Source organism: Trypanosoma brucei, chromosome 11 (assembly GCF_000210295.1).
Source record: "Trypanosoma brucei gambiense DAL972 chromosome 11, complete sequence".
NCBI classification, from domain to species: Eukaryota; Euglenozoa; class Kinetoplastea; order Trypanosomatida; family Trypanosomatidae; genus Trypanosoma; species Trypanosoma brucei.
In genome coordinates, this window is record NC_026744.1 from 242,152 (window position 1) to 256,080 (window position 13,929).

Consider the following 13,929-nt stretch of genomic DNA (forward strand, 5'->3'; position numbering starts at 1 on the left):
TATATATATATATATATTTAGTTGCAGCACACACCAACCCGAAGCCACACATGTTGTACACATCGCTTGAATAACCAGTTACGGTTTACTAAAAGCCCCCTTATGCTATTCATTTTTGTTTTCTGCTACAACTGTTGTTGCTCACTCCCGATTAACACGGTTTTCTTCCACATGTAGAACGAGAGGAGGCACTGAGGAGGAGGGTTTCCTGAAAGGAAGGTGATTCACTATGTATTCTTCAGACAGGGTTCGGACCGTCATGGAGCAGCTCGCTTCTATGAATCCATACACGAACGCAAAAAGTTTACCCGAAGTCCCGCGTCCCGACGAGTTATCGATTCCACGGAAGCTTTCTTCACGCCTTCAGATTCCGTATGTTCAGAATATACTCAACTCACTTTCGTACAATTTTCTTCCTAATACATTTTTTTGTCTTGAGAAACACCGGTCGCTGCAGAGCATTCTTTTTACCTCGAAAGAAATCCTCGCAGAGGCGCTTCCGATCCGTTGCCTTGAAGCTACATTTGTGGGACTCTATCTCACACAGGATCTGAAGGATGTTGACCGCATTCCCCTTTCGTTTAAATCGCGTGCGAAGGGGCGTGCATATCATCATATTGTTCTCGTAATACGCTGCAATTCCATGTACGGGGCGGTGGGACTTAGTCGGAAGTCCACACTTATGGACAAACCCCTAATTTACAATGGTCTTTACCAACTAATTATGGAGTACAAAAAGCAATACGAGGCAATAGGACACGAACTGGTGGACTTCAAGTTGGGATTATGTGTCAATCATAAGCGAGATTCGCGGAAAGCCCCGTGCTGGCGCTACATAGCGGTTAAACTTGGTAGGTCGACCGCTCCTTCGACTTCCACATCTCCACGCCCACAGGAACAGCAAGAAGAGGCAAGTACGAATGAGGTCGATGTATCACTTATATCTAATAGTGGGGGTTGTAGCTGTGGGGACGGCATTGAAAAAATGTTGAAATGTTATTCAGATTTGCTTTGTAGGCTCTCAGAAGAATATGACAACCTTCTGACATCCTATTCACGTGGAGCATCGAACAATAATCAACAGGTGTGCTTGAAAGACCTACACGACATGGATAATAGCTCCGCAAAGGTGGAGAATAGGAGAAGGTTGGAGGAGCTACGTCAGGGTCGCTCGCCCTGCGGTTCTGTTGGAACGCGGTGCAAGAAACGCAGCGCGTCCCGGTCGGTTTCGAAGAAGCGCGCGGTATCCCAAAATGATGTACCGTCGACAGATAGGTCAAGGGTGGTTAGGCTTTCTTCCGCAGTTGCTACCAAGAAAACTGCTCGAAGAGAAAAGGCTGCTGCTGCAAACTATCGACAGCCCGCAGCGTCTGACCTTAAACAACCCCGTGAGTTTTTGTCTGCGTCAGGCGAGAAAGGTGATGGCCAGTTACCGCACGTTTCCAGGGGCACTAATGGCAATATATCCCCAGAGCGAGCGTGCCGGGCGGCAGAGGAAGGGTGTGCTGCGAACCCTGGGGAAGAGGTTACGGGAGAGCGTCAGAGTGTGCGTAATCCACTCTTATCTCTGGCACTCCCACTGTTGGATTCGAAAGGTGGTGAGTTAGGCCTGACAACTTGCCAGGCAACTGACCGCTGGATGTTGCCAAATTCAGCAAAGGGTGCCAATGTTAACGATGTGGGCCGATCGTAGTTTTGTGTTTGTGATCACTCCCAGCGGCAAAGGGTGTGTGTGTGTGTGTGCGAGGTGTGCGTGTAGAATGTCCTCTTGATTCTCTTCATTTCATCGTTTACACTTCTTTTCTGCTTTGTATCTTTAATTATGATAGGCGACGGCAGAGGATTAACGGCCTGATGGGTGTTGTGGTGCCAGTTCTTAGAGGAGGGGTTGTTTACATGGTCGTTTTTTTTTTTTTTTGGACGTTTGGCGGAGAAACTCCCAATCAGAGGAATGTATGGATGGACGCGGCCTGTATTTTATGTGATGCGGGTACCGGATTACCTTCTTGCATCTTCTTCGTATTTTTCTGAAGGTCTTAGGGGACCGCCGAGTCGTTTGTACCTTTTTATTTTTATATGTTAACTCCGTGTTATGTCAAGTCTTTACCTTTCGAACACTTCGTCATTCTTTTTTTCTTTTTTTCACTGATAACCCAATTATCATTCTGCTTAACGGCGCTCCTCGGCTCCACTCCTCGTTTTGCTTTCGTCCACCTCTCCTTTCGCTTCCTTTTTAGTTTGTTTGAGTTCACCGTCAGGAGCTTACCGCTGTGGTGGAGGGGCGGAACTGCAGTGGAAGAAACTTGATAGCACTGTCCTATTAGTGAATACTAAATTATTGTTTTTACCTCGTATTCGAAAAAAAAAAGGTATGAGGAACGTGGGTTACCTTGGAGACATGTGAGGACGCAATGAAGTGAAGCACGATCCCAAGAAATGATGAATAAGGGATGAATAAAAACGCCTGGAGTAAGGGGTTTATCACCTGCTGCTGTTTCACTCTCTTCAAGCGGTAGGGTTTTTTTTCTTTTTACTCTTACCTCTTGTTGTTCCTTCTTCAATGTGCCGTCCAACTGATTCCACACCACGTGCATGGGACTTTGCATTTATCATGCATCTCCTTTTAAATTTCCCTCACGTTGTGGTTCTCTTTCCCTTCTTCTTTGTTGTGTTGTGTTGTGCCCATCTTCCTTTGTTACTAAGTTGATCAGCGTCTTTTTTCTTTTTGTGTTTTTTTTGTGTGTGTGTGTTTAGTCGTTACCGCAACTGCCTGGTTGTACAAGACACCGGTGAATGACAACGCATTGGGTTCGTGACTATGGGGCAATAGTGACTAGTGCGGCAACGTTCTTTCTATGTGCTTCGTATCAGAGAGTACTTCTGCGTCATAGCGATGCTTTAATCCCCAGCGAAAAGAAGGAAAAAGGAGGAGCGACATCGTCGTTCTTTCGTGAGTTCATGCAGGTTGCCAGAATAGCACTACCCACTGTTTGGTGCAAGGAAGCTTTGGGTACTTTTGTTTTTGTCTTACTCTTCTTTGTTTTGGCGGTGATTCGGGCACTAACGTCCGAAGCAAACGGCAGGGTGTTGAAGTCGATGACGGAGGGGACGGGTGGAACCCGTCTGCGCAACTTCACGCACACCTTACTTCTTCGTACGGCGCTTCACTTGTTGTCGTCTGTTTGTAGCAGTTGTGTGGAGCACCTTCGAACATGGTTGATAGGTTGCTACCGTGTGAGACTTAGTAAACACTTTCAAGAGCGGTATTACAGCCAGCTTGTGTTTTACAGAGCCGCTGTGATAGATAAGCGGCTGGAGGCAGTGGACTCGGTAGTCACGACGTATTGCGCTGAATTTGCCGAACATTTTACGGAACTCCCCTATTACTTCGTGCTTCCGGCACTCGGTTCTGCTACATCTATGGTCGCCCTCATACGACGGGTTGGTGCCGGTGCATCTGCGGCTGCGTGTGGTTTAGTTTTGGCGTCTGTCCTTCTGATGAAGAAGTTTTCACCGCCTTTTGGGAAAATATACGCGTCTCTGCTGTCAAAGGAGGATGCTTACAGAAGAATGCTTTCAAATAGTTTGAGTAATGTAGAAAACATTGCTTTGCACAGGGGTGGTGAACACACTAGGAAGAAGCTTGACACCCAACTCGGCGTGCTGAAGGGTTATCTCGATCATTTTGCGCTCTCCCGTGGACACTTTAACCTCCTTGAACTGTCTTTTGCAACGACGCTGCGCAATATTGCTAGCATTATTGTCTTTGGTGATGCACTGCGAAAAGAGAACAAATCCACGAGTGATATTTATGTGGAGTTGCTGTACTTGAGGGATCTCAGTAAAAGTGTGACAGACGTTGTGTCAAACTTCCGTGAGATCTCTCACTTATCAACCTATACGCTAAAACTTGCGGAGTTTGACAGGATACTGAAGGATATTGAGGGGGACACATGCGATACGTTTCCGTGTGTGGCGAGCATACCAGATGTTGGAACGGTTGTTCCAACAGTCGTTTCTCCTAGCGTACCCATTGCCGGGGCCTTGAGCTTTCCACTTTTTACCTTTACCAATGTGAAGCTGAAAACCCCAACTGGTCACGTGCTTTTCGAGAACTTGAATCTTACCATCCAAAACGATCAGGATTGGGTGATTACAGGAAACAATGGGTCAGGTAAGACGTCACTTCTCCGTCTCATATCTGGTCTCTGGCGGGCCTGCGAAGGAGACATTACAATGAGCAGCTGTGTGAAGTTGTTGTTCGCCCCGCAGGAAAGTTACGTGGTGCCCCATTGCACGCTCGTGGAGCAGATTCTTTACCCCAAGATTATAACATCTCTGAATGAGGGGGACATTGCATGTATAAAGGAAGCCATTAGTCTCGCCGGTGCCGAGTCTGTTGTTGAGGTGCTCGGCGGCTTTGAGAGTCCGGCAGTGGGCTGCGATCTTTCAAACGTTGATGAAACCTACGATTGGTCTTCCCTGAGCGGTGGGCAGAAACAACGTGTTAATATGGCCCGTGTGTTCTACCAAGTCTTGCAAGCGGACCGGAGTCGGGAAATCCCGGTGGTGTTGTTGGATGAGGCTACATCTATGATGGATGACACGGAAGAGAAAGTGATGCTTAACTTACGGAAACTCAATGCGCGCATGATATCTGTCACGCATCGTGAACAAGTTGTTAAGCACCACACGCACGTGTTGAGAGCCCTTCCTGGTGGTCGTTGGATGACAACCAAAGTAACCCAATATATTAGCAGTGACGATGTTGTAACGCAAGGAATCTCTTCGGTTGGTGGGTCCTCCAATGCCGAAGGTGTGGGAGTTGATTTGCACAGGGGTTTCTAACCCAAGCGTGTGTGAAGAGCATAAAAGTAAGTCACGGCAGGAGCACATCGCATGTTTCGCTTTGTTGTGGTTTTCTTGTGAGATAAATAATTTCCCCTACCATCGGAATGGGTTACTTATAAAATTTTGTAATACTTAACACTTATATTTGTAAATGCCATGTGCCTCCCTATTGTGTGTGTGTGTGTGTTTCTAAAAAAAAATTATTTTGGTATTGATGGTAGTAGTTGCACTGGCGTGTTTTTTAAAATGTTGAATAAGATCTGTGCAAGTGGAGGTGAACAAGGGCTTAGAACTTATGTATATTGAGGATACCTTGCTCTTTTACGCGCCTTTTGTACTTGCCGTCCCCTCTCTCCCGACCCTCGTCATGTTTTACCGGAGGCCTTGGAACATATGGAGCAAGCGGTGACGTTGCTGACTTGGGTGTTAAAAGAAAAAGGAAGTATACAAAAGTGTAACTAAGTTGTTAGAGGGATGATACTTGAAGGAGTAGCGAAGGCACTGGAGAGGTTAAGGGGAAAATTTTTTTCGTTCGTCACCATATCAGTACTACGTGCTTATGTATTCCTACATATACAATGCGTTGTAGCCAGGTGATTGGTCGACTTGAGGTCGGAATGGATGCACGGGAAAGATTGGTTGTATGTAAGTCTGCGTGTTAACTTTTTTATGGGATCCTGTGGAAGGGATAAACTATTCATAGCGCCCCCCCAAAAAAAAGTGTTATACACCTTTCTGTTTAATATTTTTACATGAAAAAGATTAGAGGAAGGAAGTTTTCCTTAACTTGTAAGTGCTGAATAACCTCCTGCCATTCTATGAGCGAGTCCGACGTTGTACAAATGTACAAGAGCATTTTGTCTATCATTTCCTTTCCTTACATTTTATCCTTTTGGTATGGGATAGGTAGGGCGCTGACTGTTCGTAGGAGGGACCGCTTAAAGTGTATGCGTTGGGCTATGCCGTGCTTGATTTTTCACACCACTACGGTTTTGGCTGTGTTATAGCTTTTTGTAAAGCCAAACCAGACACAACATTTTTTATTTTATGTTTTTTTTTTGATCCATTTGTTTATGCTCAAAGTGAGTTGAATCCACTTTTCCACTTTCCCCCATTTTCACTTGGCAGGCTGTGGAGTCTGGTGGTTCCAAATGGCCTATTTCGTGTGTGTGGGACTTATACCTCAATTAAAATAGAGATGTAAACATGCACATGCACACACACGCATACCTATATATATGCGTGTGTACGTGTGTGTTCCCCTTGCTCCCGGGTGTTTTCACCGGTCACTTACTGTAGGTACGTCGTTCATTCTCCTTCCCCCACCTTCTAGCGGTGGTAGTAATATTCGTTGCCTTCTCTTTCCCTTTTTTGAACATTGCTTTTTTTTTTTCTCACTGGTGTGGATGTGAATAACCGCAGCAACACCTATCAGGGGGTGGAGTATGACGAACAGAGAAAACACGTGGGTTCACGTTGGGGAATCGCCACTTTTTCAGTTTCGCGTCAAGAATATTACCACCATCTCTTTCATACGTCTTCAATGTAGTCCACGTGACGATGTCCTTACCCCCTTGAAAGACAGTTGCATTACTCTCTGGGCAAAATATTCCCCTTATGTGAGGACTGCGGATGGTGTGCTGTGTGATCTTCCCCCGTATGTTGTTGCATCTTTCAGATTCGACGAGACGGGCGAGGCGGTTTCGTCGGCACTTGCGTGGGTGTTACAAGAGGGATCGGCTGTTACGATTTGTGTCGCAACTGACACGGGTGTCCCGGAGGTTCTGAGAGACGATGCGCCGGAGAGGTCTGCTGCTGCGCCTTGGGCTGCGTCGTATGGGTTAGGATGTAACATCAGTGTTTCACTTTTTGGGACGGAAAAACTGAGGGACTACTACCTGTCATCTTGGAGGCCCCTGTTGGTCTACCGGTGGTTCGAGCTGAAGGATTGTGTTCGTGAGGCAACTATTCTACCATCGCGGTACAGGGGCTCGCTAACGCCAAACAGTACTTTAAAGTTTCGTAAACGCCGTTTTCTACACGGTGGTGTGCGGGAGGCTAAATGCATTTCTTCATGTGGTAATTACGTGCTTTGGGCAGATGGAACCATGGGACCCGCTGGCGAGGTGGTTCCGTACTGGAGGCGATTTGCGCCAGCGAGGGTGGACAAGCGTGTTCGAGTGCGCGCCTTTCCTCATCGTTTTGCTGACATTGTTGGTGAGGTGCCCTTCGGTTGCATGGTCGAAGCCATTGGCAAGAAGGTTGACCCCTCGACACGTGAGGAATACGTGTTGCTTGTCTTGGGGGTACTCCCAAACGCGGCGTCATTGGCTGAGGCGTATGAGTTAACATACATTGAAACTGGCAAGTGGATCTGGGGGTGGTCAAAAATTGCGACGAGGAACGGCATGGTCTTGCTGGTAGAGGTTGGCGACACGTGCGGTGCCACCGCCGAAGGCCAAATGTGGGTTGAACACCTGCCGGAACCCGCGTTTTACACATCGGCTAGTGACGACCGCCGCGTCCGTATCCGTCGGGGACCGTCGTTACATGACGACGTCGTTGGGCATCTGGAGCGCAACGAGGTAAAACTAGCTGTCGCTTTGTGGCACCCCGTCGATGGAGCTATCTGCGGGGCGATCCCTTCGGAGGACGTAAATAACACAAATAGTGATCATGGAGCGGGACCAGGGGGTGAGAAAGTACCTCAGAGTGTTCTGCACCACTTTGTGGAGTGGGAAAGTGGGGGATTTTCGCTTTTGCGGAACAACGACCGTGTCTACCTCGTCGCCGTAGAACTAAGAAAAGAACCGCGCCACTTTCCTGTTTGTCCTCGACCGGAGCCACAGTCTCCGGAAATCATATCCATTTCAAGAAAGCGGGCGCGAGCGGAGTCTCCCGTTAGTGAAGCAAGCGAAAAAGCAAAAGCAGATGCACCCAGCTCGCAGTTATGGAGCCCCTCAATGCTACCAGAAGCGGTTACTATGGGGCTGAAGTCCGGACGTGTGCGATTGGAGGATCTGCCAACCATTGAATCTGCCGGAGGATCATGTGGGTCATTATCTTCCTTTGAGGGTGACTAAAGAAAAGGGTACACCCATAGGAGGGCTGCTTTAAGTAAATATTCGTAAAAGCACCTTGCTCATGCCCTTTCTTTTGGGAATTTTTTAATAAACATTTTTTTTTTTACAAGTTCTAACTGCATCGTTACGCTGTGACCCAACAATCATCATCGGAAGGCGGATAAGTCGTACACTGCGTAGTGTGCAAAAACAAAACGAGAAAGAAGTAAAGTCATTCAAAAATAGTTTAAAAAATTTGCATTATCTCATAGCCAGTCTCAATTTCACAAAAAAGAAAGTAAAGAAACAATTCAAGGGAATCAAAAAGAGAACGCAAGAAAATATAGAGACGATATTGACACGCAATACACTCGCAACGTCTTTGTGTGCGAGTCACCATAAACATGGCGTGTCAAGAGGTAAATAGTGAAGTTCCTGACAGCGATGTAGTTTTCCATGACACCATTTTTATGAGAAACAACAAACACGTCTCGGAGCAATGGATTCGTATTGGCGAATTGTACCCCAATGGTGCGAAGGAATCATTGCTCCCGGAGACGTTTGCACGCGAACAGTTCGGACAAGGAAGTCACTATGAGTGCTTCATGCTTTCTGCCCTCGCCACTTTAGTAAAATTCCCCGACATCATTCGGAACTGCTTCGTGTCGAGGAATGTGCGGCGTGACGGGAGGTACACGTTTCAGTTCTTTCGTGACAAGGAATGGGTGAAGGTTGAAATTGATGACTCTGTTATGCTTGAGGATGATGAAGTTTTGTTCATCCGATCACCCACTAGTCATTGGTGGCCGCTACTGTTTGAGAAGGCTTATGCGAAATTCTACACCAGCTACGACAATTTGGAGGGTTGTACCTTACAGGAGGCGTACCATGACTTAACTGGCAACCCCGTGCTCAACATCCCCATGGACGCGAGGCTTGCCAAGGCTGCAGGTGTGGATGTGACTGGAGGTCAGTATTGGCTTGACCTCGCACAGAAGCTGCAATCCGGCCAGTTTGTTGGTTCGCTGCTGACGAGGGAAACGGACCTTGAGTCGATGGGTTTGCAGAGTGAGCAACAATACGGGATACTAGAGATTTTTTCGCTAACTGGGACATCATCTGTAAGCGACATTGTGATTCACCTATACAACCCATTCGAGGACGAGGAATTCACGTACAAAGGCCCGCTGAACAGTAAGGACACGGAGTGGACCCCCAAACTCCGTGAAAAGTATAACGTGGATGATACGCACTCCATATTTCTTCCGCTACACGTTGCCCTGAAGATCGTAAATTCGGTGCAACTTTGCTACATATCCCCTATTGATGGTGACGCGACGTATTTTGATGATGAGTGGAAGGGTGAAACTGCGGGAGGGAACCCCACGAGTGTAACATGGCGCAAGAACCCCCTATACTGCGTCAGGAACGCTGGGATCAACCCCGTGGAACTGGTTGTCGTGATTAAGCAGAAGGATCAACGTCATCTTTGGACATCAGAAGATGATGAACTGATGTACAAAAGGTGTGGCATTGTTGTTGTTCAGAGCACCACAGTCACACAAATACCGACATATTTTGTAACAGGGAACAATCACAAAGCAATACACAAGAGTTTGTTCCTAAACTCTCGTGAAGTGTCCAGTTTCGTTCGGATACCACCTAATTCCTTGTGCTACCTTGTACCTTCTTGCATGAAGAAGGGAGCGGAGAGTGCATTTACGCTCGCACTGTACCGGATGAAGCACCAAAATTATACGGAGTTCAATGTTAGTCGACTTGCTCTGCCGAAATTGCTGTGGCACAATCCTATCCAAGAGAAACTCCAACTTCAAATGTTCACAAAGGATAGAAGGGATTTTTACGTCGATATACCCACTGACATTCACATTTTGATGCATCAAGAAAAACCGTTTGTAAGTGAGAAGACCGGTGGTGATGCTATGGTTCAGGATTACGTTGGTGTCTACCTTTATGATGACACGGACCGTAAGATTGGAGGTGTGCACGCTGCGACGAACTTCAGGGAAACAAGTGTCTTGCATCGCCTTCCTCGTAGTGGTCGTTATGCTATTTCAATTACGTGTCCCCGGGCAAGTGGTGAAGTACCCATTGCTCTCACAATTGTTGGTTCTCCTGATGCTAATGTTCGTATTGTTGAGGCTCCTGATGATGCCTCCATGTTTGATGATGAGGATGATATTGCAGAGGGTGATGAGGATGCTACTGTTTCTAATCCCATTGACTACATTCCTGTTGCTGGTGGAGGGCAGGTGCTCACTGAGGTACCCGATAGTACGGTCCCATTTGAAGATAAACGTTTCATGGTTGATAATAAGATTATGACGAATGAACCGTGGATCCACATTGGTGACCTTTATCCTGAGGGAAAGACGCGCTCACTTTTGCCGGAGCGTCTGAGTCGTGAGCAGTTTGAGCAGGGTGAACACTTCGAGTGCTGTTGTCTGACCGCTTTTGCAGCGCTGGTGGAGCACCACCCCAACGTAATTCGTGACGCGTTTGTGACGAAGGCTGTACGACGTGACGGACGGTACACGTTCCGGTTCCACCGCTACGGTCAGTGGGTGAAGGTGGAGATTGATGATCGTATTCCCCTTCTTGGTGGGAAAACTTTATTCTGTCGATCATCTGATGGTTATTGGTGGCCACTACTACTAGAGAAGGCGTATGCTAAGTTCTACACACTATACCAAAATATTGAGGGATGTACGCTGCGGGAACTGTTTTACGACCTAACAGGGCTTCCTGTGCTTAGCATTCCGATGGAGTTGAAACTCGCGAAGGCTGTACTGTGTGATGTTGATGATGTGAGTTTTTGGGTTGAGCTCAGTGAGGGTCTGAAGGATTGTGCGTGTGCTGCCGTTGCACGCCCCGGTTTCGATGACACCCTTGGTTTGTCCAATGGGCAAGAGTACGCTGTCCTTGATGTGGTATCGTTAACGGATGGTGAGGCCTCTTCCATATCTGATCTTGTTGTAAAACTTCATAATCCGTTTCTGGAGACTGAGTACAAAGGCCCTATGAATGCAAGCGATGCTGCGTGGTCGTCTGAGCTGCGTACCCGTCTATGTCCGGAGCGACGGGATACTATCTACATTCCCGTGGAAGTTTTCTGCAATGCATTTCTCACTGTGGAGAAAGTTATGGTGCGTGGTCTTATTGTTCCCGGGTGGCAATTCAACAGTGAATGGGGTGAGGGCACGAACGGTGGCAATCCAACACTTGTGACGTGGCGTGAGAACCCCATTTACGTTGTGCAGAACACTGCGGATACCCCGTTACAGATTATTGCAATGATTGGGCAACCTGATCAGCGTCGCGTGCTACACCTTCTCCCCGAGCAAGAGGTAAACTATGTTCAATGTGGGTTGTCGCTTGCCAAGAGTATTAAGGGTGAATCGATCCCGACATACTTGCTGACACCCAATAGTCATGTTTTGATTCATAAGGGCCGTTTCTTTTCTTACCGTGAAGTAGCTGATGTTATTGTTGTTCCGGGGAATAGCCTCACTTTTCTCGTTCCAAGCGCGATGTTTCGTGACAAAACGAAGTTTCTTCTCTCGTACTGGTACTTTAGTGCGAACGACAGGAACAGTGTTACAATTGAGCGTCTTAATTTGGGTGTTGCGCGGCATCTTCCAGCCATTGCCCATCTCACTGTCAAAGAGAGGGTGAGGGAGCAAGTGGATTTTATTGTCAATGTTCCCACTGACGTTCATATCCTTCTTCGTCAAGAAAAACCCTGCCACGGTGACAGTGTTTCAAATGCCTTGACAGATGATTTTCTTGCCATGTATTTGTATAATTCTGAAGATGATCAACTCAGTGGTGTTGTGACCGCGACCAACTACAGGGAGATGGGAATAGTTCATCACCTCTCCGAAGGGGGGAGATATGTAATTTACGTTGTTTGCCCTCGTGCTGAGGGTGAGGTTCCTTTGAGAATAGAAATTGTCGCTATGCAGTCGGCCCAGGTTCGCACAGTGGAAGCATTACCCTTGTGCAAATCAATCTTGCAGGTGGAAAAAGAGCTAAAGCTGAGTACCGGGTCCTTGCCATACTCACCACTCCTTATAAGCGAAGGGGATCTCAAAAATTTCTCGGGGCGACTATCGGACAACTCTATGCGGTTGGAGAGTTCCAGTGACCCTGACTTATCTTTCCTTGGAGCCGAGGTGGAAGGAATTCCCACCCTGGATCTCACTCTGATGAGCGACTCTTCATTTTCTGAGATGGCACGTGAGCGCATGCAATTAAAGCGGGATCCCATTGCTAATGCGAGTCGTTTGGCTGAGGTTGAAGATAGTATGGTGGCACGTGCGAATGCTATTGCCAAGGAGATGCATTTGAGAGAGCGGCGATATCTGAACCCTGAGCCTGAGGGTGTCCCCCTTGAGTTGCTTCCTTTAAACGAGGACGAAGTTGTGAGTGAGAAGGAGGACCGCCTCCGTGCGCTGAATCGTAAGGAGCGAAAAGACGAGAAACTGTTACGGAGTCTTGAGGACGTGATAGCGGACCGTGTACACGAGATCGCGAGGGAGCTGAAGGTGAGTGAACGTGATCTGTTCCTTGATCCCACTCCAGGAGGTTTCCCTGTAGCGCAGCTTTCGCTGGACGAAGACGATGTGTTTCATTCACTCGAAGTGGAGCGACTGCAACTGCGACTGCGTCAGGATTCCCTTGCTAGCAAAGAAAGAATTGCTGAACTGGAACACATGATGAATTGTAGGACTACGGAGCTCATCGACAAAATGAAAGAAGAGATTAGGAAGTTTCTTGACCCCACCCCACTAGGAATACCACTTGAAGAACTAAAACTGGACGAACACGACAATTATGTTGCAAAAGAGATAAGCCTAATTGGAATGATAAGAAAAGGGAAAAAAGAATCACAGGAAGCAATTTCAATTCGGGAACAGTTACTTCAAATAGAATACGCTGTTGGCAAGGAACACTTAAACAACTTTAGGATACAGTACCTCGGAGACGACATTGAGGGTCGCCAACCGCACGAATTAAACTTAGAAGAAGAAACTTATATGCAGATGGAGAGAAAATTGATTGAATACTACAACAGTAATCAACGTAACAGCGAAGAAGCGCAGAAAATAAGAGTAAATCTACATCACAAAGCTACAAAAGCATCAAAACATTTAAATCGATCCGAGAGAAAAAACTACATTAAGAGAGACAGACTCGAGATTTCAATATCAAACATTCCGCTTGATGACAACGAACAGTTCACAACATTAGAAGCGGAACGAATAAGAAAAAAAAGAAATAAAAAAAATTCAGAGGTTGAACAAATAGAAATGGAACTCAACAATATAGCACAACAGCTTGCTAAACTGAAAGCATCCGATAGCCGCAGCTTCCTTGATCCTATGCCAGAAGGAGTGCCACTAAGTGAGCTAGGATTGGATAAGGATGAGAAGTTCAGCACCATGGAAGAGGAGCGTCGTAAGCTTATTGCTGAGGATCGTGAAGGTAATGCTGCACGCATTGCTGAATTAGAAGCTGCAATGAACGAGCATTCACATGAGCTTGCTAAACTGAAAGCATCCGATAGCCGCAGCTTCCTTGATCCTATGCCAGAAGGAGTGCCACTAAGTGAGCTAGGATTGGATAAGGATGAGAAGTTCAGCACCATGGAAGAGGAGCGTCGTAAGCTTATTGCTGAGGATCGTGAAGGTAATGCTGCACGCATTGCTGAATTAGAAGTTGCAATGAACGAGCATTCACATGAGCTTGCTAAACTGAAAGCATCCGATAGCCGCAGCTTCCTTGATCCTATGCCAGAAGGAGTGCCGCTAAGTGAGCTAGGATTGGATAAGGATGAGAAGTTCAGCACCATGGAAGAGGAGCGTCGTAAGCTTATTGCTGAGGATCGTGAAGGTAATGCTGCACGCATTGCTGAATTAGAAGTTGCAATGAACGAGCATTCACATGAGCTTGCTAAACTGAAAGCATCCGATAGCCGCAGCTCCTTGATCCT

The 13,929-nt window shown here is 47.0% G+C and overlaps 4 protein-coding genes across 4 annotated transcripts; all 4 read left to right on the forward strand.

The window, feature by feature from the left end:
• Positions 1-229: 229 nt before the first annotated feature.
• Positions 230-1,693, forward strand: TbgDal_XI1140 (hypothetical protein, conserved; the record flags this gene model as incomplete). The annotated part of the gene is made up of 1 exon (XM_011780961.1): positions 230-1,693. One exon carries the CDS (start codon positions 230-232, stop codon positions 1,691-1,693), a length of 1,464 nt encoding a protein of 487 aa, XP_011779263.1.
• Positions 1,694-2,793: 1,100 nt separating this feature from the next.
• Positions 2,794-4,848, forward strand: TbgDal_XI1150 (ABC transporter, putative; the record flags this gene model as incomplete). The annotated part of the gene is made up of 1 exon (XM_011780962.1): positions 2,794-4,848. One exon carries the CDS (start codon positions 2,794-2,796, stop codon positions 4,846-4,848), a length of 2,055 nt encoding a protein of 684 aa, XP_011779264.1.
• Positions 4,849-6,296: 1,448 nt separating this feature from the next.
• On the forward strand, positions 6,297-7,934 carry TbgDal_XI1160 (hypothetical protein, conserved; the record flags this gene model as incomplete). Its single annotated transcript, XM_011780963.1, has 1 exon — positions 6,297-7,934. One exon carries the CDS (start codon positions 6,297-6,299, stop codon positions 7,932-7,934), a length of 1,638 nt encoding a protein of 545 aa, XP_011779265.1.
• Positions 7,935-8,317: 383 nt separating this feature from the next.
• Positions 8,318-13,927, forward strand: TbgDal_XI1170 (calpain-like protein, putative, (fragment); the record flags this gene model as incomplete). The annotated part of the gene is made up of 1 exon (XM_011780964.1): positions 8,318-13,927. A coding segment is annotated over one exon (5,610 nt), but the record flags the coding sequence as incomplete, so codon positions are not given.
• Positions 13,928-13,929: the final 2 nt, after the last annotated feature.